This window comes from Lytechinus pictus, chromosome 15 (assembly GCF_037042905.1).
Source record: "Lytechinus pictus isolate F3 Inbred chromosome 15, Lp3.0, whole genome shotgun sequence".
NCBI lineage: Eukaryota > Metazoa > Echinodermata > Echinoidea > Temnopleuroida > Toxopneustidae > Lytechinus > Lytechinus pictus.
Window position 1 is genome coordinate 3607006 of NC_087259.1, and position 24631 is coordinate 3631636.

Sequence of the window (24631 nt, forward strand, 5' to 3'; positions counted from 1 at the left end):
GTCGCATAAAAAATATCATTATGGCAACTCTGTCATCCAATGGTAATTTGCATGGAATCCTTGATTCTAATTGGCTGTTGATCATCGTTACCATGGTCGTTACCATTGGATGGCAAAGTTACCATAATAGTAATTGTTATATCCAACAGTGCCTGATTGGAATACCACCTTGTTTTCACTTTGCAGCCTTCAACTTAGTGTTGTCTTTTTTCCAAGATTACAAACAAAAACAATGAACAAAGAAATAAAATTATCTCATATCCCTGATTTCATTTAATGATTACAGATATTTCATTATTTTTTCATATAATTTCATGATTTCAGAAATTTATCAATGAACACACATATATCACCTGAGATTTAATTTTCATATGACAAACACTAAATCATATAGGCCCATATTCTGAAGTCGGGTTTAACCCAAGCTCAGGTTTAAAGTTGTGGTTTAAGTATGGACAGCCAATTGTAACATAATCATTAACAGTAGAGATATCATACGTCAGCTCATTCGGCTCTCAAATCATTCATAATTGTGTAGGAAGTATAAATAGATGATTGTCTTCACCATCGATGAATCAGAAAAGAGCACAGTAAACATATGAAACATACAACTTAATAAAAATTTTGATACCTTTGGCTTCCCATACTTAAACCACAACTTTAAACCAGAGTTTAAGTTAAACCCGACGGGCCAAAGACTCTTGAACATAACTTTAGAAGATACAAAAATACTTTGAGCAGGATATCACTGTTACTGGCAGTTGGAAGGCTTATACTCTTACAAATGAAGGGGTAACTTTCAAACTATGTACAAGGTGGAAATGAGTTGCACACACCTGGTTGATATGGCTTTAACTTGCACATGCTCAGATTGTTATCTAAGAAGTTGGTTATTACAGGTGACCACAATATATTGATATAAACACAGATTGTGAAATAAAAAGGGATGGGGAATCATAGCAATACATGATGCTTATTAGAAGTTAAGCTGTCTAATAACGGGGGTATAAATATATATTTTTAAAGGTCAAGTCCACCCCAGCAAAATGTTGATTTAAATAAATAGAGAAAAATCAAACTAGCACAACACTGTAAATTTCATCAAAATCGGATGTAAAATAAGAAAGTTATGACAAAACAAAAGAGTGATATGCACAACTGAGTGACAATAGTCGATGATGTCCCTCACTCACTATTTCTTTTGTTTATTATTGTTTGAATTATACAATATTTCATTTTGTACAAATTTGACAATAAGGACCGACTTGACTGAACCATATAGTATTAAACAATGCTAATTCCACATGTTCAGGGAGGAATTAATCGTTGTTTCACTTGACAATGAGGAGAAAATTAGAATATTTCATATTTCATATAATAAAATACAAAAGAAATAGTGAGTGGATGACGTCATCACTCTCCTCATTTGCATACCAACCAGTATGTGCATATAACTGTTTTGTGAAATTAAGGGAAACTTTAAAATGTCATAACTTTCTTATTTTACATCCGATTTTGATGAAATTTTCAGTGTTATGTTTGTTGGATTTTTCTCTTTTTATTCAAATCAACTTTTTTTTGGAGTGGACTTGTCCTTTAAATATGATTGCACTTGTATATATGGATTGAGGTCATTAAATTCAGGATCCTAGATATTGGCATGGACAACATTAAATGGATTGATACAACTAAAATCTCTGGAATTTCAAACATTTTTATAAAAAATAAAACCTAGCAAAAGATGGGGAATAATGGCATTTAAGTAATAATAAGAATGGAGGTAACAAACATGAGAGAGAATAAACCCCATTATCTGAACTGACATTGAATTGATCCCTTCTACACTACTAAGTTCATCTCTACTTAAGGAGTAAGCTCTTTGTTTGCTTAGTTCATCGTAGTTATACAAAAATTATCTGAGGTAAGAATTAAGTCTCTGGAATTTTTCTGATCTGTATTGACACCACGACTGAAATTCCTTGATCATAGTTATACAAAAATTATCTGAGGTAAGAATTAAGTCTCTGGAATTTTTCTGATCTGTATTGACACCACGACTGAAATTCCTTGATCATAGTTATACAAAAATTATCTGAGGTAAGAATTAAGTCTCTGGAATTTTTCTGATCTGTATTGACACCACGACTGAAATTCCTTGATCATAGTTATACAAAAATTATCTGAGGTAAGAATTAAGTCTCTGGAATTTTTCTGATCTGTATTGACACCATGACTGAAATTCCTTGATAAAGTTGTCACAATGAAAGCACACCAGGAATAACTCAAGGCTAATTCATATTCACACAAAATACAGTAGATATGTATGTACACTTAATAGATATTCAAAGCTGGACAATTCATTAAAAAAAAATAATAATAATTTTGCAGCATGTTTAACGCTCATGAAAGAATTAAAAAAAATCCTTCCAAATAGGTAAGCAAAGAGAAACAGTATGAAATGGGCATATATAACAAAATAAAACCAATTTCAAAGTGAAGGAAATTGCTCATATCAACAACATATCTTCCTATCAAAGGTTCTGTTCTTTTCAAATATTACTTCCATGATTCTAGCAAAAAATTCCAGTGTAAATTACAATTTACGGTTTTCGAAACATCAATGATTGGCATGATTGGCATGTATATTCATACCATTTATTTCAAAGCACCAAATTGACCAAACCATTCTTTCATGGTTAGATTGTCCTTGTTCATCGGTATTCATATCATCAGCGATTACTTAACACAAAATGTTATCTTTTCTCTATACATCTTCATACAGGGGGCTATGGGTGAATTATACTGCCATACACGTTACCATGTTTGTTTTTTTCATTTTTCATAGCATTACCGTACACACATAATTCCAAACAAATAAATGCCCTTATACCGTTAAAACATATAAAACACACTTTAAGTCGCCTACTAATCTAGACCAAAATAAGGGAAGATATCCTCAATGTGAGTAGCATTTCACAGAAACATACCAAATAAAATGATACCGGTATGTTAAAAATGTTGTCACCCTCAATGCGCCATGCGCGTATCATAGTTTTCAATGCCTCTCATAGGTTTGGGTAAATCTGCCAAAGGGGTACTTGGTAACTATTCCAGATAATTATTCATACCATTAATTTGAATGTCCTGTAACTGTTTTATAGTGAGGATGAAAAAGAACAATGACATGCTTTCGGTTAATGTAAATATATATGTTGGTCTGGAAACTGACCTAGATAAAAAAATAAAAACATATTTTTGTTTCTTTGTGGTATAAAAACCATTTCTCAAGCATGGAATCTGCTGTAAATTTAAAATCTGTGTTTTTTTCTGGTCACATGTACAACAATTGAATGATCCCCTCCCCCACCTAACATTTCATCCACAGTACTTTTCAAAAACCATTATGACTTCTCGGTTAACCAAGTACAAAATGTTGAGTCACATGTGCTAGTGGCACTTTCACAAGATACTGCCAACTGCATAAATCCCCATTAAGTGGTTTTACTATAGGGTCAAATTGAAAAAATACTTTTATTTCCCGATATCCAGAAGGTCAATGATAGCATCGCGTAGTGCATAATATTCCTCTTTGTAGTTGTACACTTGCGCACTGATACGTATAAAGATATCCTTGTCATCCCCAGTGACTGCACAGACAACGCCATACTTTTTCAAGACCTCATAACGGAATTCTTTATGCGTCTTATAGAGGGCTCGCTTGGGGGTAGGTGGTACTACGATGAGACGCATATATGGCGCCCTCAACTCCTCGTCAAGTTCAATCCAGGTTGTGTTCCATGCCTTGGCCAACATTTCGGCTGCCCACTGGACAAGATTAGAGTTATAGGCCGTGACTCTTTCCTAATGGTATAAAGAAAGCAAAAATGATTAAAAAAAAGAAAGAGAGAGATAAAAAAAAAGAGGGGAGATATACAGAAAGTAGACCAAAGAAAGGAGAAATAAAGAGAGAGGGAGGTAGACAAAAAAGGAAAGAGAAAAGAGAGACATATAAAGAGGGTAGATAGAGGTTGTGAAAGAGAGAGCAAGAAGGAGAATGAAAAATACTGTCTGGAATAAACTTGTTTAAACAGATTTGTGTTTAATATGATGGCATATTAACAGTTCATTCTTACATCATTATTACTGGATTATTTGAAACTATAACAAACTATTTACGAGACCCTTTCAAGATTGAAAATGACAATTTAAACATGCTTAGACAATCACACTATACTGTTCTTCACACAAGGTAATTATATGGGTCTATCTGACATTTACTATTCCCTAAAGTGCATGAATTACCTTGACAACTTACTTCATCAAAATCTAAATCGACTTTTCAGATATCATTTCTCTTATGCTTTCCAACAAAAACAATCTTTTAAAAAATTACAATTTATAGTCAGGACTTTATATTCCCTTTCAAAAATCACTCTTTATTGGAAAGAGAATTTAGGTTAAACAGAATGATTTAAAGGGGTACTCCGGAGTGAAAATATTTAAATCTAAATAAATGAGTAAAATTAACAGGGCAAAATGCTGAAATTTCATCAAAATCTGATAACAAATTAATGAAGTTATTGAATTTTGAAATTTCACAATATTTTTTTTTAACAGTTATATGTACGTTGTCATAAATATTCATTAGGTGGACTGATCATTTTGCATCCCCACTATCACTTTTCCTATGCTCTTACATGAAATCATAATTGCTTCAATTTTTCATACATGAAATAAGTTGCAGCAATGAATATATAATGCACCAAATGAGTTGTCATTTTTTTTAGTTCTTGGAGGAAAAAAAATTAAATAAACCTTATTTTATATAATAAAATACAAAAGAACAAGTGGGGATATAATATTGTCAGTTTGCTCATTAAATATTCATGAAGACATGCCTATAACTGTTTCACCGGAATAATGCAAATCTTTTAAATGCCATAGCTTTGTTATTCCTCATCCGATTTAATCAACTTTCATTGTTCTTATTGTCAGATTTTTCTTTTTCTGTTAACCCTATCTAGGCCGGGGGGGCCTCAGAGGCCCCCCCCCCCCTCAACGAGTCGCGCGATATTTTTGCCGCGCAAAATTTTTTGACCTCGCTGCTCGCTGACTTTTTACTGTCAAGTCTTGCACAACTTTTGAGACCAATTATGCGTCACCCGGGTACGCGGTCCCGAAATTACGCAACGTTATGTAAGTGCATGTCAGACCAAAAATTGCTCAAAAACGTGATTTCGTGTACAAAGTCAATGTAAATTGTGTTTTCAACCAAAAATCATAAATGTATGATTATTTTTAGTTTTGCTGGTCTAAATGTATGTATTTTATGCTGTTTATGATCTTAGAAGAGTCCCAAAAAAATTTCATTGAAAAAACAATGAAAAAAAAGGGTCAAAAAAACATAGAAATACATAAGAAATTGCAAAAAACAATATAATACATAAGAAATTGATCTGATATCACAATTTTTTTCATGAAAACTTGCTAAGAACACCACAAAGAGTTTCTATGCCAAAAATTAGAACATTTGGATCTTTATTTAAGGAGTTAGAGGAAAAAGTATGATTTCGCATACTAATTACGCATAAATTAGCATAATTACTTAATAACAATTCGCAAGAAATAAATTACTATACAATTTTGTAGATTATATCCCAGACAACCTGCGTGCCAATTTTCGGCGCGAACGCGCGGTCGATGGCCGAGATCTCAAGGCGGGGCTTGGGAGGCCCCCCCCGGCCATATGAACTCCCAAAATACCCCGGCCTAGATAGGGTTAAAATCATATTATTTTCAGCCTAGAGTACCCCTTTAACAAACTTATTTTAGTAACATTTAGTAACATCACAGAAAATTCCAATGTTTTGTACAAAACTTCAATAAAGCAACCTGTAGGCCACTAAATTTGACATTAAAAATTTTTATGTTCACATTTACTTTTACCTTGTATGCACCGCTTTGTTTGAATTATTTGATAGGTATGCAAGTATATTTCAGTTTGTATATTACTGATGTCTTTGTCAACTTCTTCTTCTTCTTCTCCTCCTTCTTCCTCCTCCTTCTTCTCCTCCTCCTTCTTCTTCTTCTTCTTCTTCTTTTTTTTTGTTTCTTCTTCGTCCCCTCCTCCTTCTTTTTTTGTAGAAGTATGTGTATTTATCTGGTTCCTTTTTGTTGGTGAGTTTTTGTAGTATTTTATACAGTATAAAGTTTCTATACTAAGTGTTTGTATACACATTATAATTTTTCACATTTTCAGTTATCACTCCAAGTCCACCTTAAGGACGTTCCACAGTTAAAGTAAAATCCATGTCATTTTCACCAAACTTTGCACATAGATACTTTAGAACCTTAATATTTGAAATATGCAAAAATTAACATAGGTCCATGTGCTTGATTTTCTGCTATAGAGCTTCAAAGTTCACCCAAATTGATGTTCTTAAGAATTGCGCATTCAAAAGAATTTGGCATTTTTAGACCTCCCAATATTACTACAATGAGTTTAAACCTCTATTACTCAGTCAAAATACATGAAAAAGTCATCAAATTTCGCAAGAGAGTTAATAATTGTATCGTTATAATGGAGAATCTATTTATAGTGCTATTTGTTTGCAATTTTAAGTTTAACAGCGCTGTCATTTCTTTAAAAAGGCGTAAACGATAACAAAATCCCAATCTAAAAAATGTAAAATTTCAGTAACAAACTACAAACGTACAATAAATGCTGCACTTTATTCAAAATCCATGTCATTTTCACCAAAACTTGCAGAGTTGTAGAGAAAGGTATACCTAAGAGGTACAAACATTAAAAAATAGGGGTTCATGTGCTTGTTTTTAAACTATCAGCATTTCATTAGAGCAAATGTGCTTTTTAAAACACCAAAAATGCGCCGAATGCTTTGTATCTATGTGAAGAAAAAAATCAAAACCACTCTACCATGTATTCAAACTTGGGGTAATATTCGTGATTCTTGGCAGCAATGCAGAGTAAAGTATTTTGAAATTGTAGAATTTTTTTTTTTGAATGGTCCATGGAACAATTCCATTTTTTAGCTTCATGAAATGACGCATCGGATCTGCAGTTAAAGTGCAGAAGATGAGAAAAATCAGCTCATACCCGCAGCTAATTAATCACCTGTTCATCCATTGTGACGTCAGCGCGCAGAGTGTAAACTATGCGCAGATCATAATGCGCACAAACATAACTGTGGAACGTCCTTAAACATGTTTTTAATGTGATTTTCTGATATTGCCATTGATTCTTTTTGTATGGTGTCTAGCCACCATGGTCAGTGTAACGGCTTCCCGGAACCTGCCGGGGCCAAGTACGGCTAAGACTCCCAGAGCAGCTCCTGTGGCTACTAAGCTGTTTAGTAGAGTGAAGAGAAATAACGGCATCTCTTCCTATGCTGAGAATGAAAATATAGTAAGGGATTATGTAAAGGCTTTTACAGAAACAACACCTGCTCGGAGCACTATCTCTGCATCTCGCATCAACAACCAACGAAACGCAATCTATTTAAAATCAAGGGAGGCTGTTGTGTGTGCTGTAGACAAAGGTTTCACTTTCGGGGGAGCACTCATCTCATTTTCCCCTCTTGTACTACCCACGACGAGAATCACCTTGTCAAATGTTTACACCGAAATCCCAAATTCATTATTAGTTACACATTTGAGTTCATTCCGTAAAGTTATTTCACAAATTTGCCCCATACCAATTGGTTTTAAAGACAAAGAATTTGCACACATCATGTTTAGCAGACCGCATTTATTAGCCAACATGTGCCCGCCTTTATCCAGAATTAGAGCACGTTCACAACCTCTGCGCGCATGCAGAAAACGTACCCCTTGTACTGCGACGGACAGTGGTAGTAGTTTGGCTATTGCTAACCACTTGCTGAGCAACCAAGCGTGCACTGAACAATACTGTTCATCTTGGTTTAAGGTGCTCAGCCGAGCAAGGAGTTTCACTCATTTGCACATGCTCGAGTCAACGTATATCCATCTAACAGACCTGATTCTGTGCTGCCAGAAGGAATTCGTAAGAACCCTTGCGTTATTTTAGTTGCTTCGCTTCAATATATGGCTGGTATCAAGCTTAACTTGTTTATTTGACAGCCAATCACGGCTCGCCATTTAGCGTCCATTGTCTAGTTTCAGTTCTATTATATATTGTTTTGCTCTAGCGTTTTAGTCATTCATGTGATTTTACTCCGATAAGTGCATGTCGAAAAGCTTCAGTATGTCCGTTTTAAAGGCCATTTTATTATATCTTTTTGTATTATCTGTTAATTGATTTGTACTTATATGTCTGGTTTATTAATAAATTTAACTTGAACTTGTATCTCCCTCTTTTTTACAGGCTCAATTGAGTCCCTTTACCCTCCACTCATGCAAGATGACATTGCAGTTTTTCTTTATCTTATCAATGCTTGTCAATATTATTGTTATATTGTGCTTACTTTTTTTTTTACGATGCTCGCTGTTTTACATGTCTATATAGCAATAGTTGAAATACGATCACTACAAGTGTAAAGTACAACATTGATTACATCTTTTTTATTTGTACAATTTTTATTTTAATAAAGTTTTATTTTAAAATGTCAAGAAAGTCTTCTTCTTCTTCTTTGCCCCTCCTCTTCATCTTTCTATGATCCCTTTATAATATTTTATTGATGCTTAATTCTGTTGATGTTAACATAAAATTTGATTTTATATTGCTTGTTAAACACTGTTTATTAAAGGAGAATGAAACCCTTGAAACTAGCTGAATCCATATCAAAGAGAAAAATCAAAGAAACATATTGTTGAAAGTTTGAGGAAGATTGAATGAATAATAAGAAAGTTATGAGCATTTGAATATTGAGATCACTAGTGCCATGTAGATCCTCACATCGGCAATGCGACCAAGATCTGTGATATCACACACGTACAACTCCCTCATTACTTTAGTACTTATTTTACTTATATTCTCATTTTTTATAGAGTCTATCACAAGGTTAGGTGTTTTCTTTATGAGATGACAAGTACAGATATTTCACAACATTATATCATTGATGAATCGTTTGTCATATGATTAGAATGAGCAAAAAGAGATGTTTTGGGGTATATTTTCAGTGTCCGAATGGGAGAGTTGTACGTGTGTGACATCACAGATCTTGGTCGCATTGCCAATGGGAGGATCTCCATAGCATTAGTGATCTCGACATTCAAATGCTCATAACTCTTTTATTGCTAGTCCTATTTTACTCAAAGTTTTGTTGATCTTATTCTTTGATTTTTCTGCTTTCACAAAAGCTAACTTGCTCCAAGAGTTTCATTCTCCTTTAATGTATATTATGTCAATTGTATATTATGTTCCACACACACCTCCAATGGAAATCAGTCTTTGAACTGTTTAACCGTGTATCTTATCTGATTCCTAAAGCCTGCCTAGTGATGTGCGAATGACTGTGGCTGAATCAAATAGAAATTGCAGTGGGAGTTTCAACTTGTAAAATATATCCGACCAAGGTCCAGAGTGGTCATCCAAATCATTACGAGAATCCTGTGTTTAAAAAATACCCCACCAGCTTATAACACAGGAACTCCATTGCCTTGCGTGTTGTGTCAATGGGAGCTCAGGTGGGGTATTTGAAACCCCAATTTCAGATTTTGGGAGAGCTTCATTTCTCTCGTTTAAACTGGGGTGGGGTTCATCTGACTACTGATAATGTCTTGCGTGTTAGGGTGCGTTTATCCGCCACTTTGGGTGCGTTTATCCGCCACTTTTTTACCCTAGAATCATGATCTGAATCATGATTCAAATCATGATTCTGCAGAATCACGATTGCGTTTAGTCGAAATTCAATATAATCAGGATTAGAATCACAAACATGAAACACGAAAAAAGGGGCGATTGGAAAGACGTTTCTGCAGAATCACGTACGAAAATGTTCGAATAAACGATATCGTGATTACAATCATGATTATATGACCTCACTGTTGTGTCGGGCTACTTTCGGTTTGACTCTTGCCAAGCTCAAGGCGCTCTATGTGCTCATTGTATGTACATGATTATGTACTACGCATGCATTTCTTGTCATGTTCAAGTTCTGTGTTGGTCATCGCATCGTCCACTACTTTCATTTTTTGGTCATGTCTTCAACTTTAAGTTCTAGTAAATGAATTAACTGGACAGACAATGATCTCAGTTGTTGTTGAGTATACAGTATCAATATTAAATTGGATCTACGTTGAAATTCACTTCCGAACACCATTTTGGATAAACATAAACTAACAAGTTGAATAGAAGCATATGGGCCCTATATGATAGAAGTAAACAAAATGAGGTATAGACTGAATTCTGGAAGCAAACGATTTTTCGAGAGCCGAAACACGTGCGAAAAACTTCCTCTGTCAAACTGCGCACTAGCGATGCGCACTGGATTGGCCCGAATCTGAGGAGAAACAGCATTGGAATGAAAATCGTCTAAACGCTGATTCTGTGATATTGTGATTCATGTTTGTGTTTTGAATCATGATTCAAATCATGATTCAAATCATGATTCTGGCTTGGGGTCGCATAAACGCAGCCTTAGTCAATGGGAGCTCAAGTGGGGTATTGACACCCCACTTTCAGTTTTTGGGAAAGTTTCATTTCTCTCATTTAAACTGGGGTGGGGTCGATTTAGTGACTGCAGCTGCTGATAAGAGCTGATAAAACACTGTGCATGCCACCACATCAGGCTGATGAACGCATGGAGTGGGATTGCAGCTGTCCTTGTTACGTAATAGTATAAACAAACTCTTCAGAGCTTCCTGGCTGACAGTAATCTTGAAAGAATATATTTGTATTCTATTTGTTTTAGGACATTAGCATGTCTAAAAAAGATTCAAAATTTAGATGGAGATCGAACTGAAATTTTCAACGATGCAAAATGACCCACAATTGCCGAAATAACAATAAGTTTTAAAAAAATCACCCCCAGTTAACTCCCTCTCTTGCTCTCTCTCTCTCCCTCTCTGCCAGGCCTTATGAAGGTCACTTCTCCTTGGGGGAAGGTGGATTAGCTGGGAGAGTGCGTGGTTGTTTACTTAAGGATAACCATTCCTTGTTGATATTGGGATGGGGGGGGGGCGAGTGAAAGTAGCTTGGAATTTGAAATTGGGGTGTCAGAGGAGATCCATTTTTAAACACAAAGTTTCGTAATGTACACAAAAAAATATCAAAATTGTCAATTTTTAGCATAAAAGTCAGAGAGAGGGCCAAATGGGATACCAGTTACAAGGCAGTTGTGATGTCATGATGGGTCTTGGGGCCTGTTTCATAAAGGACTTGCAACTATTGTAACTTTGCCATTATGGCAACTACCATGGAAACCTTGATTCTGATTGGCTGCTGAGCCCTGCCATGAGAGTTGCCATTATGGCAAAGTTACAACAGTTGCAAGTCCTTATGAAATGGGCCCTTGGCCTTTAGATTTTTTGCTATTGTCTTGAACAAGACTGGCCGTATCACCCTGTGATCCCAATCAGGGGCGATCCAGGATTTTCCAAAAGGGGGGGGGAGGATTTTTTTTTTTTTAATGATGTGCCCCTATTTGGATCTGCCACTGATCTCAATATTCTTATTCATACATGGTAAATGATTCAGGACATAAATTCAAAAGACTCTACTTTGTAAATAATGTTCAGAACATCTTATCACAATTTCTATCAAAAATCCAATTGTAGCCAATCATACAGTGTAAGGAAGGCTTAGCACATTCACTCAAACTTACCAATCCCCCAAGGTAATTCAGGTAGTGGATACAGTGCTTGGCTGTGAAGTACGGGATCGCATCCCTAGTCCCAATGTAATGGAAGCGCTCTTGGAGATTCTCATCAAATGTCTGATGTGAAGAGATAGCCGTCCGGATCCAACTCTGGTGCTTGGGATGAATATAGAACAAGGCACATCCTCTTGGTGAATAAAGCCACTTATGTAGGTTGCCTGGAAAGTTTGAAGATAATACAGTTTGGCAATAATTCAAAGAGATGGATTTGAATACATCATGGTCTGCAAGTTCATGAAGACTTCATTCATTAATTACCCTTAATTCAGCACATACATGAATATTGAAAAAGAATCCGATAATCAATCACCCTTTTTTCACGGGGAGCTAAATAACACTCTTGTTACAGCATTTATGAGCCAACTGTTCATTCAAATGTATTTTATATCAACAAAGTGCTCATTATTAAAGTTAAAACAATGTAATGTAACTTAACAAGAGCATGAATTTTGCACCCTGTGACAAAAGCAAGTGTTCATTATTGAACTCTCTCAATATACGTGCAAAATTGAATGTTATTAATCAATGAAATTGATTCAAACCATGGATTCCAAAACCATCTTGGTGAATTTGGAACAAACTGTCTAATAATGACTGGGCAGTGTATATAATGCACCAAGAAGGCACAAAAGATGTAGGATTATTTCACTAAATGCCAGATATCTTGAATCAACTCTGCTGATGAGAGTTACGAACACCACAAAAAAGTGCATGTATGGGACTACAAAAATAGTTTGGCCCACTGCTTTTTGTTAAAGAGAAACTGAAAAATTCAAAAGCTCACAAATAATATCGTTTTCATATATTTTCCACAGCCCGACTCGCTCTAAGAAGGAACATCAACATCAAAATCTCAAAGAATAGGTCAAATAATGTACCTTGTGACAAATTTTCATTTAAAAACAAATCTTTGAGACATATCATTATTACCAATATAGGCCACTGCAGTTTTCGGTGATAATGTGACATTTTCCAGAGTCTGAAAGATTGCACAGCCTCAAAAGTTCAATTACTACCTCAGAATAGGATGCAGTATTACATATACACAGAATATAAGAGGTCAACTATCCTTGTGGTAGGCCTGTTGCCCATAAAAAGAAAACATACAAGTATCTACATGTACCTCATGATTAATTTATATACAGAATATTAGAGGTGAACTAAACGATCCTTGTGGTAGATCTATATTTCCGATAAAATGCAAATGTACAAGTACCTACATGTACCTCACAAATACATAATATATAGATTAGGTGAACTAAATGACCCTTGAGGTAGGTGTATATTTCTGATAAAATGCAAATATACAAGTACCTACCTCATGATGCATAATATATAGAATAATAGAGGTCAAATCAAAGATCCTTGTTGGAAGCCAATACATGTAACTGACCAAAGTAGAAATCAGCTCCAAGTTCTTCAAGCCTAAGAGGGAGCTGTCCTGGGGCATGCGCTCCATCGACGGCTACTATTACACCACGGCTGTGACACAGCTCAATCAATTCCTTGATCGGCATAACGATTGAGCAGGATGTGATGTGATCCAGCATTGCCATCTTGATATTTGGGTTCTCATCAAGGGCACGGGCATGGAGATCGATGATCTCCTTGGCTGTCGTCTGGACAGGGATCTTTATTGGCACAATACTAACATCTAAGAGGAAGATAAAGATTGTTGCAGGGACATTAAACAAATCGCATTTCGTCATTACAGAGTAAGATATTAAGGAAGGATTTTAAAAAACACCTAGTCCAAGATCCTTATCACAGTAAGAGGTCAATTAAAAATCATAAATGAGATGGGTATTATTCTGGAATGTTGTGGTCCAGTGGATAGGTCTCCAGACTTGGGTGGATCCTGAGTTCAAATCCCAGCCATGGCATTATTTCCTTCAGCAACAAATTGATCCACGATGTGCTGCACTCAACCCAGGTGAGGTAAATGGGTACCTGGCAGGAATTTATTCCTTGAAACGCATGAGCACGTAACAGCTGCTCTGCTGAAGCCAGGGTAAATATGCTGCATTTCTGTAGAGTGATTATAGACTTCTTATGAAGTAAGTGTTAAGCGCTATATAAGCAAGTATAATTATTATTATAATATCATCATCATTATTGTTATTATTACTATTGCACCTTAGTTTATAAATTGTATTATAGGAACCTGACAGCATCAGTCAGATTCAAGTTTGCTGCATGAAAGACACAAGGCCCAGTTTTTCATCGACTGTAATTGATGGTAACTGAGGTAAGTAATTATAATCCAGCATTACCTTTGTTAAGACTGGTAACAAAATCTAAAGTCTTCAGCACAGCCCCGTATGTATGATTGGTCACTAAGATCTGATCACCAGCACTGAACTTGAAAGATTTCACAATGCTGTTAGTTGCTGAAAGAGAGTAGGAAAAAATATTATTACAGATGAACAGAGGTTGTTCAAATGATGGAAATAATTATCATGAACTATCAAATTCTTTCCTCTGAATTCAGGAGGAAATAAATAGTAAAAAATGGTCCGAATCGTGAAAAAGATTGCTCTTCAAATGTCGTTACATTAAAAATATAAAAATGACTGCTGACATGACTGTTTATGACATAGTTTTTCAAAAGTTTGGTGATTTGTGAGATGTAAGGTTGCTTCTTTTTTTTACTCACTCGGTATATGTTGATATTACATCATTCATTAACTACAAAATAAAGGAAGACTGTTTTGAATAAAGTTATCCCTCAGTTAAGAACCAATTTCTTGAAAGGTAAAACCCAAATTTCTCTGGCTCACAAGCTTTCATAAAAAAATGTTCATGATTTTATAAGACCTTTGTTAGAAAATCATTCTTACAATTTAATAGCTGGAATGGAGTTTGGAATTTACTTCCAGCCAGAATCTAGAGAAAATTAAAATAATCAGAAAAGTAGAGTCTTTGTGATATGTTCAGATATTTAATGAAAATTGCTTTATTTCTGTCAATATCACAACTTAACCTCAAAGAGATTTTTCCACCTAGTTTGAAAATATTGCCTGGCTATTCTAATACCTACCAGTTGTAACATTTTCTATTAAGACAATATTTTCTGGTTTAGCGCTCACAAACTCTGCAATGTTCTTGACAGCATTCCTGTACTTCTCCAGCCTAAGATGGCGACACCACATCTCAGGATTTGATTCTCGTTCATCCATCATTCTATGAAAATAAAGAAAACATGATTGTCATCAAGAACATCCTTGAAGTTACCTTGAAGTCATGGACAGCAGAGCAGAAAATTAACTTTTGTGTTGGGGTGGGGGGGGGGGTAAGCAACAATATACCCCCCCCCCATGAACAAAGGATAATCCTCTGCGCTGACGTCCGTGCTCAAAGTTTCTGTTTCTGTTTATGGTAACTCCCGTAGGAACTCGGCAGGACAGCGTTTTGCTGGTAAACATCAAGCTGGTATAATATAACCAATTACCTAGGAAACATTTTACATCTAGGTTAATCAGTCATAGTGGCTGACCTTTTAGACGACATATATTACTCTTGGGCCTTTTTATCAAAGTGGAGACAATGGCAGAGTTGGGATTCAAACTCACAACCTCGCGATTATGAGTCCAATGCTCTAACCACTGGACCACACGACCCAGTAGAAAGTTACCTTGAAGGCCACATCTTTCCATCATCGTGACGTATATATACATACAGAGGTGGGGTTGTGTGGTCTAGTGGTAAGAGCATTGGACTCGTACCGGTAAACGCAAAGTTGTGAGTTCAAATCCCAGCTCTGCCATTGTCTCCACTTTCATAAAGAGACCAGAGAAAAATATCTGTTAGCCATTATGCCTGACTAAAAAAGACATAAAATGTTTCCTACATAATTGGTTATTGGATACCAGCTTTTGAGTTCCTACTTCCTACAGGAGTTTCATTGACAGAAACAGAATGTATGGTGTGGCAGGTGTGAGGAGGTCCCATGGGAACCATTTTAAAAGCCCAGGTTTTACAGTTCTTTCTTAAAATTGAGGAGTGTGAGAGCATCAATGGCAGACTGGGGAAGCTTATTCCATCCGTTTATAACTCTCTGACTATAAAAGTGTTTCCTGAGGTCAAGGCAGTTGGATATGTTGTTCAGGTGCTTCAATATTGACTAACTTGATTTATTACCAGACAGGTATGATATGTGAACTTGATAACAAATGAAATTATCGTTACAACAATTTTCCGCTTATTACTTTTCAGAGTCCCATCAAGCCTTCAAGCCATTCTCAAAATTGTTCTCAACTTGGCATCATCATCGTGAAAGACCCCCTGTCTAAACTAACCAGTAGTTACATTTTCAACCAAGACAAGGTTTTCCAGTTTAGCGCACACAAACGCGACAAGGATTTTGATGGCATTTCTGTACATATTCAGCCTACGATAGCGACACCACATCTGAGGATCATAATCTCTTTCGTCCCTTATTTTATGAAAATATGGAGCATCATCAATAAACTTATAATTTTTACTGCAAAGTAATTGTTCTTTATCATGGTAATTGATTATGATTGTGTATAAAAGTACACTCATTCTGAAACAATTATACAAATGATTTATGATGATGAAATGATTATGATATTAAGGTATTTGTTATTCATGCTGTAATATTACTGATGCATAAATACAGCACTGTATTGCAAGAATTATATTCATAACAGGTTTTATAGCCTAAGTTTATCACAACAGGGGGCCGTTTCATAAAGCTGTTCGTAAGTTAAGAGCAACTTTAAGAATGACTGGTGATCCTTTCTTAAGCGCTAAACAATCGCCAATGAATATACCATTTACCACAATAAAGGATCACCAGTCGTTTCTTAAAGTCGCTCTTAACTTACGAACAGCTTTATGAAACCCCCACCGGAGCTGTTCAGGAAATACCCATACACAGGAAACAGATGTGAATACAAAAAGCGAGGTCATCCAATTCCTTTCTAACCATAAGTAATCTTACAACAGAATCTGAAGAGGTGAATTTGATTTTGAATACTGGATGTAAGGTTATTTTGCTTTCAAAATACCACTCTCTCTCTATCTTATACTATAGTTGAAAATGGCTTTAAACATGTAAAGATTACCTACCCAAAGGCTCTAATAGACAGTTGTATATAAAAAAAAAAATTGGTCTCATATACATGTTTTTTTTTTGTTTTTTTTAATTGAATTGAATTTATTCAAACCAGTCAAAAGGAGAACAAAGTACATACATGTACAAACAAAATAAATGGTTACATTATAAAGAACGGAAAAATGACAGGTTTGGGACCCAAAAGAAGCACAGCTTGTAATATTCTTAATGACTACACCCACTTGTCTACCCCTGTGGACTGTTGCATAAAACTTTTTACCTGAGAAAACTCTGGTAAAAACTTAAAACTAAGGTTAGTCCGATTTCTGCCATTGACTTTAATACAGGGCAAAAACTCCGGTAAAAACAACCTGAGTTTTCTCAGGTAAAAAGTTTTATGCAATGGGCCCCTGGTTTGATAGGCTAAATATCCATTTCATCTAATGCCAATCAGTCATTATGAATATATAATCTGTTTATGAACCAAATTTTCATTTGACAAAGTGTAAAATAATAACAAGACAATGTTGAAATTAGGCCATCTGGGCATGAGACTACAATGTCAATGGCCATCAGACTAAGTGGCCATAAGACTAAGTGGATATTAGACCAAGTGTAGGCTAGACAAAATGACAATTAGGCCTAGACCAAATTGAGAAGACCAAACTATGGTTTAGCCCATGTGGTATTAGGTCAGCTGAGCAGCTGATTGTAGACCAAGTCAATATAAAACTTCTTATGAATATATTCATATGATTAATTTTTACAAACCTTTTCTGGGCATTGAGCACTCTCTGGGGGACGCAACCGTATGAACCATTGTTCAGTGGATAAAGATTCTCGGGAAAGGTGTATTCCCGATCACGCAGACTCTTCCCAAGTTCCGGCAAAACGCCACTTTCATGGAGATCGTCAGTTCTCTTCCCTTCCTGATCATCTCCAATAGCCCAGGATGCGAGCCGTCTGAGAATCTCATAGATGAGGACAGATGCGCAGCCGGAGATGGCGGCTATTGTTAAAGTGTTACTTCTTCCAGACATTGCTTAACTTAGACCCAGTACCCTAATGTTAGCACACACAAAAAGAAATAATCATTAAATCAATATACATGTATGATTTAGCTGGCTTTAATTTAAACTCTCAAGAAGGGGGTGGGGGGCATTGCTATTACAAGGTGGATCTGATGCTTGTACACAAAACACATAGGCCCGAATTCACAGACGTGGTTTTGAAAACCCACGGTTGAGTCCATGGTTTATGCAGATTTCCTGTATAAATTACGCTTAATTAATTTAGCGCGTATCGGGCGCTTGTATAAAAAAATGTCCAATGCTGATGCGCGCTTTTGTCACAGTGTGCCAAATTGACGCCTGTTACCATGGTTAGATACGCTATTTTATTCATGAGTCCACTGTTTGAAGAGTGGACTCATTATTCAAAACAGTAGACTCATGAATAAAATATTGTGGATAACAACGGCAAAAGGCGTCAATTTGGCGCACTCTGACAAAAGCGCACATCAGCATTGGACATTTTTTAATATACGCGGTAAAATAAGCATAATTTATACAGGAAATCTGCATAAACCATGGACTCAACCGTGGTTTTTCAAAACCACCATAGCTCAGTCGGTAGAGTGGGGGATTCGTATTTCGGTGACCCGGGTTCGATTCCCACTTGGTGCGCTAGTGCCATTTGGTAAGGCATTAATCTTCATTACCAGGTCCTTCGGAGAGGACCTTAAGCCGTCGGTCATCTGGTTGCTTGCTTACAAGCATTCATGCTTTCTTAGCAATCAGGTAAAAATCCCAATCAATCAATCAATGAATAGTAAAAAGTAAAAAAGCCTTTTTTCTATCTGGAGCTTTCAAATAAATCCCACGCAAATAACCTCAGAACTATTCAGCAGCCAAATTTTCATAAGGCCAGGGTCTCATGTTAAAGTAGACAGGAATAACCGTCGTTTCTGGGGATTTCCTTAACAATTCTGATATTTCACCATAATCCCCATTATGTATGGTGAGTGGAGCCAACGTAGTTCAGCGGAACAACCAAAATACAGGGACTGAAGCTTTTGGTCTAATGTTAAAGGGGAAGTTCACCCTGAAGAAAAGGTAGTTGGAAAAATACCTGAAAAAAAATACTAAAAATTGGTGACGGTTTGAGGAAAATCCATAAAAGATTGAGGAAGTTGTAAGAATTCTAAGTTTCTGATTTGTGACGACAGTGACATCATATACGAGCAGCCAGCGGCCCCATATGTTATATATAAAATGCATAAATCAGAGGAGGATGTGCGTCATGCAGCTTGGCGAAGAACAATAAAGAAACAAGATGGCGACGTAAACATCGAGGCAAGTTTTCCCCGTCTTTTCATTATATTTTTCTCGTGTTTTTTATGAATTCTTGATTAAAAATGAAATCAATGTCGTATAAATGTTGGAAATTAAGTTGTATCCCATTTACATGATTTAGGGCTAGATCTTTTAAAAGGAAAGTAGTAATCTCGGGGGCGAAAATTTCAGGTTTTTTCGCGGAACATGCACATGAATGGGACACAATCCCTGGCTCCATGGAGAGTAAGCACACGTTAGTAGACTCTAAATAATTTTTTTCTCTCTAGGAGCCTCCTGGCTACCCAAGAAGCCAAGTAGGCTACCGGTATTCTAACAATTATTTAGGCCTAACAATTTGGTGACCAGTTCCAAAAAGCATGGAATCAGGGTGACCAGATTTCACAAAATGAAATACAGGACAATCGACAAACAAAGAAGGCTACACAGTGTTAGACTTGTGAAAAAAAACTAAAGAATTGGAAGGGAGGGTGAACGAAAGAATGAAGGAGAGAAAGAAAAGACGAAAGAAAAGAGATGAATTGAGAAGAAAGAAAAAATGAAGGGAAAAACTAAAAGAAAGTTTAATACAATAACAGAAGGATGAAAGAAAGAATAAAAGAGAAAAAAAAATGTTTCTGTCATTCTTTTAAATGAATATAGAAAGAAAGAAAAAGAAAGGAAGGGAAGATGAACAAATATGTGAAAGACAAACTAAAGGAGAAAGGAAAAAAAGAAAGAAAAGGAGGAGGAAAGAAGGAAGTAAAGAAAAATGTTTCCTTCATTCCTTGAAAGAAAGAAACAAAGAAAGAAGAAAAACAGGATGGAAGGAAGGAAAGAAGGAAGGAAGGGAAAGAAAGAATTAGGGGAAAGAATTAGAAGGGAAAAATAAAACAAAGAATGAAAGAAAGGAGAAAAGAGAGGGAGGGAAGAATGAAGGGAGGAGAGAATGAAAAAAGAGAAAATATTGGAAGGAGAGAAAAAAGAAAAGGGAGAGGAAGGGAGAAGGAAGCAAAGAAAAGTTTAAGGAAATAAAGAATGGAGCAAATAACTAGCACATCAATGATGTGGAGCTCATCCGGCATCTCGCAACGAAATTTAACACAATTCTAATTTCAGCCCAGTTGACACTGTAGTGAATTATAGTGGTGACATTAATTGAGGATATAGAATTGAAATTTATGAAGAAATGACATAGGAGCATTTTTTTGTGATCTATGAATAAATTTCATATAAATTAAGCATAAATAATTTTCTAGTCAAAATTTCTGAACTCTGTGTAGAACCTTGGTGAATTTCATGTAGCTCTCAGATGGAACAAAAATAATCAAAATCAATCAACAAGTATTTTTGTGAGTTTTGAAAATATATGAATAAATAAGCATATTTAATGAGTTTCAAAATTTTGTGTTGAAATTTTGTATCACAACCTAGAGCTATTATATAAAGCAAATAAAATTGAAATTGATCAACAAATGAAGGAGAAAAAACATTTTTTGTGATTTATGAATAAATTTTTGCATAAATTAGCATAAATAATTTTCTATTCCAAATTTCAAAATTCTGTGTAGAATTTGGTGCACCTTATGAAGCTCTACCAGATGGAAGGAAAAAAATCAAAATCGGTCAACAAATAAAGAAGAAGCATTTCATGTGAATTTTTTAAAATATGCATAAATTAATTTTGCATAAATTAGCATAAAAATTGTTCTAGTCAGAATTTCAAAATTCTGTGTAGAAGTTTGGTGAACCTCATGCAGCTCTACAAGATGGAAGAAAAAAAAATCAAAACCGGTCAACAATTAAAGAAGAAGAAGCATTTTATGTGAATTTTTAAAAATGCGCATAAATTAGCATATTTAATGAGTTTCAAAATTCTGTGTAGAAGTTTTGAATCCCCCACCTAGTGATATCATATAAAGCAAACAGAATTGAAATCGGACTTAAAATGGCGAAGAAGAAGCATTTTGAAATTGTGGACGGACGCTGACAACAGACGACAGACGATGGACGCCACGGCATAAGCTCATCTGGCCCTTCGGGCCGAATGAGCTAAAAACGGATATTTAATAAAGAAGGAAAGAAAGAAAATGAACACAGAGAGAATGAGAAAGGGTCAGGAAAGAAATATAGGAAATAAAGAAAGATGGAACAAAAAGGGCAAGCAGGAAGGATAGAAGGATGAACAATGAAGGATAGAAAAGAAAGAAAGAAGAAAAGGATCAAACTTCAAGCAGATCCAATCATCTAACAAAAATTATGATATTTGGTGTTTTTTTTAATATATTTTTAAAATTTCAAAAAAATGTTTTAGAAATGAATAAAATTTCAAAGTGAAACATAGTAAAACTTCAAAATTAGATGAAACATCGCGGCATCATACACACCAAGACTCAAAACGAAAGCTGAAACAACTACTAGATCTAGTTATGAAAACTCAATTACTTGTTCCTCCGATTACATCTCCATATCAGCAATCTGATAATCCATGGTATAATTATAAAAATTTTCCCGCCGATTTTGTGATTATTTTGGTGGACAAACTGTTTATCATGTGAGCTTGTTTGCACCATTGAGAATCTGCTCCAATCTTTCATGCCTAGGCCTAGCTAGAAGTAGGCACTTCAGGTGAAAATTAGGAAAGGCTGTTCCAGCATATTTGATGGGCTCACAATGAGGCTCAATATCTATGATTCACAAAACTGTTTGAATTTTCAAATTCCGATATCTAGAAGTCGAGTTATTGTCATCTTTGTGATGAAAAAACAGGCCTTTTTGTGGACAAAAGAAGATTGCGAAATCTTTTTATTCTCTTTGTTTTGGGCATGGCACATTTATAATACATAGCTTATGGGGAATTGTACAAGCTTTTTATTTAAATCTTAAAGTACTCAGATTGATTTGACATATTGGCATATGATTTCTTTGGTTCAAGGGCAACTACCCCTGGACGATAACCCCCCACCCCCCCACCCTCGGACAATTCCCCTCCCCCCACCCCCCACCCCCCACCCACCCTGGACAATTACCCCCCCCCCCCCCCCCCGGACAACTACACTGTACCCCTATCCAAAAATCTACACCTAACCTAACCTTATTTCGGGGGTAATTGCCCTGTGGTAGGTTTGTGCACAGGGTAAACATGACTTGATATTGATTTTCTTTGCTTGAACATTAAAATTTAAGTTTTCAATGAATATAATTTGTAATCAAAGAAAGAGAATTAAAATAATAATCTTAGGATTTCTAGAAAAAAATAAAAACAGATTGATTTCAATTGTCTATTATCTCATTATTGTCTTGTTATTATGGTCTCAATAAAATTGTTGATATTATTATTGTCTCATCATCGTTTCATTATTGTCCCAATAAGTATTATAATTATAATAATTATTATTATGATAATTATTTTTCTTTCATTAATATTATTTTCTAAATAATTATTACAATTATAATTACTATCATAGTAATTATTGTTATAATTATTTCATAATAATGATTATTATTGAAATAATAATTATTATTGTCTCAATAATTATAAGGCCTATAATTATAATTATGATTATTTTTATGATTATAATTATAATTATAATAATTTTTATAATAATAATAATTATTGATGACTTATCAATATTACTGTCTCAGTAATTATTACAAGTACAATTACTTTCATTATAATTGTTATCATTATAATTATTTTATAATTATTATCATTGTAATAATAGTTATTTGTCTCAATAATTATAAGGCCTTTAATTATAATTATGAATTTTTTAAAATATGCATAAATTAATTTTGCATAAATTAGCATAAAAATTGTTCTAGTCAGAATTTCAAAATTCTGTGTAGAAGTTTGGTGAACCTCATGCAGCTCTACCAGATGATAGAGAAAAAAATCAAAATCGGTCAACAGTTAAAGAAGGAGCATTTTATGTGAATTTTTAAAAATGCGCATAAATTAGCATATTTAATGAGTTTCAAAATTCTGTGTAGAAGTTTTGAATCCCCCACCTAGTGCTATCATATAAAGCAAACAGAATTGAAATCGGACTTGAAATGGCGAAGAAGAAGCATTTTGAAATTGTGGACAGACGACAGACGATGGACGCCACGCCACGGCATAAGCTCATCTGGCAAGAGAAAGAAGGAAAGAAAGAAAATGTGCACAGAGAGAATGAGAAAGGGTCAGGAAAGAAATATAGGAAATAAAGAAAGATGGAACAAAAAGGGCAAGCAGGAAGGATAGAAGGATGAACAATGAAGGATAGAAAAGAAAGAAAGAAGAAAAAGGTTCAAACTTCAAGCAGATCCAATCATCTAACAAAAATTATAATGATATTTGGTGGTTTTTTTTATATATTTTTAAAATTTCAAATAAATGTTTTAGAAATGAATAAAATTTCAAAGTGAAACATAGTAAAACTTCAAAATTAGATGAAACATCGCGGCATCATACACACCAAGACTCAAAACGAAAGCTGAAACAACTACTAGATCTATTATGAAAACTCAATAACTTGTTCCTCCGATTACATCTCCATATCAGCAATCTGATAATAATCCATGATATAATTATAAAAATTTTCCCGCTGATTTTGTGATTATTTTGGTGGACAAACTGTTTATCATGTGAGCTTGTTTGCACCATTGAGAATCTGCTCCAATCTTTCATGCCTAGGCCTAGCTAGAACTTAGCCTGCCACACACAGGCAGGAGGCCTGTTCATTTACAATGTATTGGGTTAGCAAGAAAATCACCGCAGAACTTACAAAAGTTTACAGTTATCGATTTTATTGTCTCTGCTTCATCATCTTTTGGTTATTTGATGAAAATTCGTCACTTTTAAATGTATTAACTACATTTTGTTCAATATTCTGAAATACGGGACAAATAGGCAATTGCCAATGCAAACAAATTGACATTTTCCAGGGCCTGGGGCTGGGTTTACCAATTGACATTAACATACAATTCGGACCCTGCCTTTCAACTTGGCTTAAAAAAGTGGGCGTGGCCACCCGCTCAGGATCCAGCGATGTCGGCTGTCGCTCGCAAAGGCAAAGCCAAAGCCAAAACAAGAGCAAAAGCAGCACTCCTCATAAATAATCATCATGATTTTCGCATTTTTCAATTTTTTTCCATTGTCAAACTTATTCCATGATAATCACAAACATATCAATACATACCCACAAACGTTTGAACGACAAAAGCTCACTAGCACTGTAGTTTTAGGACTTCGTTGTGGATGAATATTGGAAATTTTGAGTCCGTCTCTCTGGAATAGATGGTCTGAAATTATCAGTCAAAGCAGCGCAGAGAGATATGACGTATGGTATCCTTTCATGGAAAATACCATAGAGGTGTACATCTCTATGGAAAATGCCATGAAAAAATAAAATTATTGT

At 35.2% G+C, this 24631-nt stretch overlaps 1 protein-coding gene across 1 annotated transcript; it reads right to left on the reverse strand.

The window, feature by feature from the left end:
* Window positions 1–246: 246 nt before the first annotated feature.
* Window positions 247–24523, reverse strand: LOC129277655 (uncharacterized). Its single transcript, XM_064110483.1, has 7 exons — window positions 24413–24523; window positions 17668–17958; window positions 14857–14999; window positions 14090–14206; window positions 13210–13470; window positions 11763–11974; window positions 247–3861 (listed from the first exon to the last, which is right to left on the reverse strand). The coding sequence occupies exons 2-7, from the start codon at window positions 17934–17936 to the stop codon at window positions 3532–3534; spliced, it is 1332 nt and encodes a 443-aa protein (XP_063966553.1). The 5' UTR covers window positions 17937–17958; window positions 24413–24523; the 3' UTR covers window positions 247–3531.
* Window positions 24524–24631: the final 108 nt, after the last annotated feature.

What these genes read in the sequence shown, in the direction of transcription:
- LOC129277655 (XM_064110483.1), bottom strand. Translation starts at nt 17,936, where the DNA reads ATGTCTGGAAGAAGTAACACTTTAACAATAGCCGCCATCTCCGGCTGC. An exon ending in TGTTACCAGTCTTAACAAAG is followed by an intron (nt 13,471 to 14,089) that starts GTAATGCTGGAT and finishes TCTTCCTCTTAG; the next exon opens with ATGTTAGTATTGTGCCAATA. An exon ending in TGGAGCTGATTTCTACTTTG is followed by an intron (nt 11,975 to 13,209) that starts GTCAGTTACATG and finishes CAAACTTTCCAG; the next exon opens with GCAACCTACATAAGTGGCTT.